This window comes from Notothenia coriiceps, unplaced genomic scaffold (genome assembly GCF_000735185.1).
Source record: "Notothenia coriiceps isolate Sejong01 unplaced genomic scaffold, NC01 NC01_scaffold00003413, whole genome shotgun sequence".
NCBI lineage: Eukaryota > Metazoa > Chordata > Actinopteri > Perciformes > Nototheniidae > Notothenia > Notothenia coriiceps.
The window spans coordinates 25,001-29,170 of NW_011336114.1; the positions used below are offsets into that span (position 1 = coordinate 25,001).

Consider the following 4,170-nt stretch of genomic DNA (forward strand, 5'->3'; position numbering starts at 1 on the left):
CTCACACAACTACAAACAAGGTCTCATTTATCCAGTCTGATGTTTACGACCTCACTAAAACATTACTTTTACAGCACTACACAAGCGTAACACTGTTTAACAGGAAGTGCTTTAAATAGTATTTCTCTTTACAGAGGGCATGTTTGGGAGTAGGTGAGCATCCAACTGTTGAAATAATAGTTTTTCTGTTGAATAAAAAGTTCCCAATTCTGTTCAATTCAACACGATTTGTCTCAGCTTCTAGATGATGTGTTCACTCTGAATGCATGTAAGAAGAAATAGGTACATTTCTTCTAGAGTTCAAGGTAAAGGGGACGAGTGATTGATATACAAATGATGATGAAATATTTCTAGATTCCAGAAATGTGTTGAATGATGCTGGAAACATTCTTGTCCTACCTCTCATCTTGTGCCAGTTGGTGGTGTCCATCATGTGAAGCTCTCTGAAGAAAATACACAAGAACAGCTTCAGTTTAAAGTTCACCTATTATGCAAAGTCCACTTCTTCATGTCTCTTCTACATCAACATGTGTCCCCTCTTCTTCATGTCTCTTCTACATCAACATGTGTCCCTCTTCTTCATGTCTCTTCTACATCAACATGTGTCCCCTCTTCTTCATGTCTCTTCTACATCAACATGTGTCCCCTCTTCTTCATGTCTCTTCTACATCAACATGTGTCCCCTCTTCTTCATGTCTCTTCTACATCAACATGTGTCCCCTCTTCTCCATGTCTCTTCTACATCAACATGTGTCCCCTCTTCTTCATGTCTCTTCTACATCAACATGTGTCCCCTCTTCTTCATGTCTCTTCTACATCAACATGTGTCCCCTCTTCTTCATGTCTCTTCTACATCAACATGTGTCCCCTCTTCTTCATGTCTCTTCTACATCAACATGTGTCCCCTCTTCTTCATGTCTCTTCTACATCAACATGTGTCCCCTCTTCTCCATGTCTCTTCTACATCAATTTTCAGGAAAAAAGATTCTTTCTCTTTTTGTCCTGATCAATTTATAAAAACCTGTCTGGAAAATGAGTTGAATCAGATTTTGGCCACTTTATGATGTCATTCATAGCTTTCAGTGGTTTTGTTGTAACCATTGCCAATCAATCACCAACCAAGGAACCCCCCCCCCCAGAGTCCTGCATCAGGTCGGGTACCCGCGACCCGCAAATCTTTTTTGTGGCCGACGGGTCGGTGTCCCGCGGACTAATTTGCAATATGTGCGGGTAGCGGGGCCGGTTCGGTTATTGCACGTTGCGGGTGCGGTCTTGAAAATCGACCCCCCCACACCCCTATTGACCTGAATCTCCTCTAGAGCACCAATTGAGTTCTTTAGTAACACAAATCTCTCTCAGTGGGGCGTGGGGCGAGGGCTCCTTATGTTCATCTAAAGTAACAGACAGAGAATCAGGCACTTGGATAACAGGGCTGAAACAAGGGGATTATGGGTAATGCTCCAATGACCTGTTTGGTGTTTGGAGCCAATACACTTCAAGACATGTTCTGTATATATCTGAGACCTGTAAATATATTGATGAAAAAACAGTATAATATGGGGAACTTTTAAGGGCAAGGTTTTCACTATCCAGTAATGTATGAAGTCAATGTAATGTCTGGTAGGAAAACCAACAATGTGGTGTGTGCAGGTTTGGTTCTACTTACCTATGGGGACACGGGTTACATTGTAGGCTCCTTTCCGGCGACATCGCTCAACCTTAAGTACACTTGCATCATCTTTATTGGCTAGCCTCTCCAACACATTAGTGTGAGGCGGGATAGAGCTAAGACCCGGGACTTTTCTCTAACGTCGTTGAAGAGGATGAAAAGAGGTGCTGCAGCACAGGCAGTATGAAGAAAAATAAAGAGCTTGTTGAACAATAAGCATGGTATGGTACAGTTGAGACACGAATACTGATATCTTCGAACATGACAAAACTGAACACAATATAGTCTTCTTAAGCGATTACGCACTTCTTGGTTTAATCTTATTGTTTTGATTAATCACGCAAGATATGTTTTTAGGGTTATAGGCAAATGATTCAGTCATATCTTGTATTTATTAGCAAGTATATATGTTCTTCCGTCTTTTGTATCACCGGATTGTGGGAAACGGAATTTCGATCCTCTCTGTCTTTACACACAAACTGAAAGATTGACAATAAAGTTGCAGTAATGTGCTCCCAAAGTAGGAAACACAGCTCTCTGTGTGTGCCGGGCTTGTTTTTTTTGTAGGACACAGTGGACATTTTGGGAAACTCCGCTTGAATTTAATGCCTCTCATAAAAATGCTAGTCACCGTAACTAAATCATTACAATTTAATTTATCAAGATTTCCAACGAAGCCTTGTAAATTAATGTGAGTCAACATACCCGGGTGTTATGTCCTCTATATTAATGGAAAGGTTAACGCTGTGTGTGCAGGTTTGTTTTTACTGAGGCCTGTGGGGACCACAGGTAGACATTGTAGGTGAAACTCACCTTCACTTATGGAGGGACAAATGCATGATCCTTATAAAATAAATCATTAATAATTAAAAATTGGCCCTAAGAATCAGGGGAATGTAATTGTGATGTGTGCCGCCTGTGTAGTGTGTGTGATGATGTGTGATGTGAGTGTGTGTTGTGTGTGTTGTGTGTGTGTGTGGGTGTGTGTGCGTTGGTGTGTGTGTGTGTCTGTGGGGTGTTGATGTGATGTGAATGTGCGTGTGTGTGGTGTTGTGTGTGTGTGTGTGTGTGTGTAGTGTGTGTGTGTTGTGATGTTGTGTAGAGTGTGTGTGTGTGTGTGTGTGTGTGTGTGTGTATGTGAGTTGGGGGGGTGGGGGGGGTTGGGTGCGGGGGGGGGGTGGGTGGGGGGGGTGGTGGCGGGGGTGTGTGTGGTGGGTGGTGGTGTTCCTACAGCTGGCGGTTGGACCTCCTTCACAACGGTACCAAGGCTTGGGTTTCTTCGTTCAGTGCTGACCCAGAGAAGACTCTTGACCCTTTCTAGTGGTAAGTGGCTCAGTTGGCTAAACTCCAGCATTGGTGGTGTTGTTGTGTGTGTGTGTGTGTGGTGTGTGTGTGTGTGTGTGTGTGTGGTGTGAGGGTGTGGCTGCTGTGCTGCTGGCTGTGTGGTGTGTCGTGCTGCTGTGTGTGTGTGTGTGCTTAGTGCGTGTGTGTGTGTGCTGCTCACATGTCCTACTAATCCCTCTCCCTTTCTGATTTCACTTCATTGATCCACGAGCACTTTGTGTGCCACTTGATCTACATTGATTTTAGTTCCACAGCGGTCCACCTTTAAAATCAAACACTCAGTTGAATAAACTCCAACGTCTCCCCGACCTCCCGTCTGGCAGGCTTTGATGTAATATGATTCACTGCTTTTTTGGCAGTCTGGACATTCATGAATGAGGATAATATCTACGGTAATGCTTCTCTCCTTTTTCTATGATAACAACAAAATCGAATAAATTCCTCCTAAGATATCCATACATTTAATGTGTACAGAATAATTAAGTACAATTTTCGGAAAAAATTGACACTTGTAAGCACTAGAAGTGAAAGGGAAAAGCTCTGACTCTTTATACATATATATTCATAAATTGAGGATATATTACTCCTGCCCAATGTTAAAGGTGCACAGCATGCTAGCGCATCTAAAACACACAATTTAATACTTTATTTCTTATACATTTATCCCTAACACACAGGGATGTATTGCACAGTAGACACTCTTCCCCATTTTGGTGTGGCCATCCAGAGTGTGTTTGAGCATGGAGATGATTTGCTTTTTAATGGGCTTTACCAACTAAAGCTGTGAAGTTAATTGGCTTTGTTCTGAAGTTATACTGAGCACCTTTAAAGTTCAATCAAATCCAAGCTTTGTGTTCTGGATGTTTCGCACCTGTACAGACGCCTGGCATGTTAGACCCACAGCAACTTTGGTGTTAATTTAGAGTATACGTAACGTTCTCATTTGTGCTAGCCTTTAAAGCGGAGTCAGGAACTTTCCAACAAACAAAGCCCATCATTCCGCTTCATGGCTTCCACAGTCTTAATCGCTAAAGCCTAAAGAAATCGTCTTCCTGCGGCTCTTACAACTCCTGAAAACCTTCCTGGAAAGTCTTCTTTTAACAGTCTTGTCAAAAAAAGCAAACTATTCAGCAAAAATGTTGTACCTTTCTTGAACT

The 4,170-nt window shown here is 42.4% G+C and overlaps 2 protein-coding genes and 1 long non-coding RNA gene across 4 annotated transcripts in view; 1 reads left to right on the plus strand and 2 right to left on the minus strand.

The window, feature by feature from the left end:
• The window catches only part of edar (ectodysplasin A receptor), a 169,716-nt gene that overhangs the window by 13,025 nt on the left and 152,521 nt on the right, over window positions 1-4,170 (minus strand). The window lies entirely within an intron of this gene.
• The window catches only part of LOC104941483 (uncharacterized), a 19,848-nt gene that overhangs the window by 5,690 nt on the left and 9,988 nt on the right, over window positions 1-4,170 (plus strand). The window contains exon 2 of the long non-coding RNA XR_797901.1: window positions 3,937-3,943. This is a non-coding gene — a long non-coding RNA (uncharacterized lncRNA). The remainder of the gene's footprint in view (window positions 1-3,936; window positions 3,944-4,170) is intronic.
• LOC104941482 (porcupine O-acyltransferase) overlaps window positions 1-4,170 on the minus strand; it is a 13,049-nt gene that overhangs the window by 1,910 nt on the left and 6,969 nt on the right. Inside the window, exon 4 of the mRNA XM_010766583.1 lies at window positions 400-443. Within this exon, the coding sequence (XP_010764885.1) occupies window positions 400-443 (44 nt within the window). The remainder of the gene's footprint in view (window positions 1-399; window positions 444-4,170) is intronic.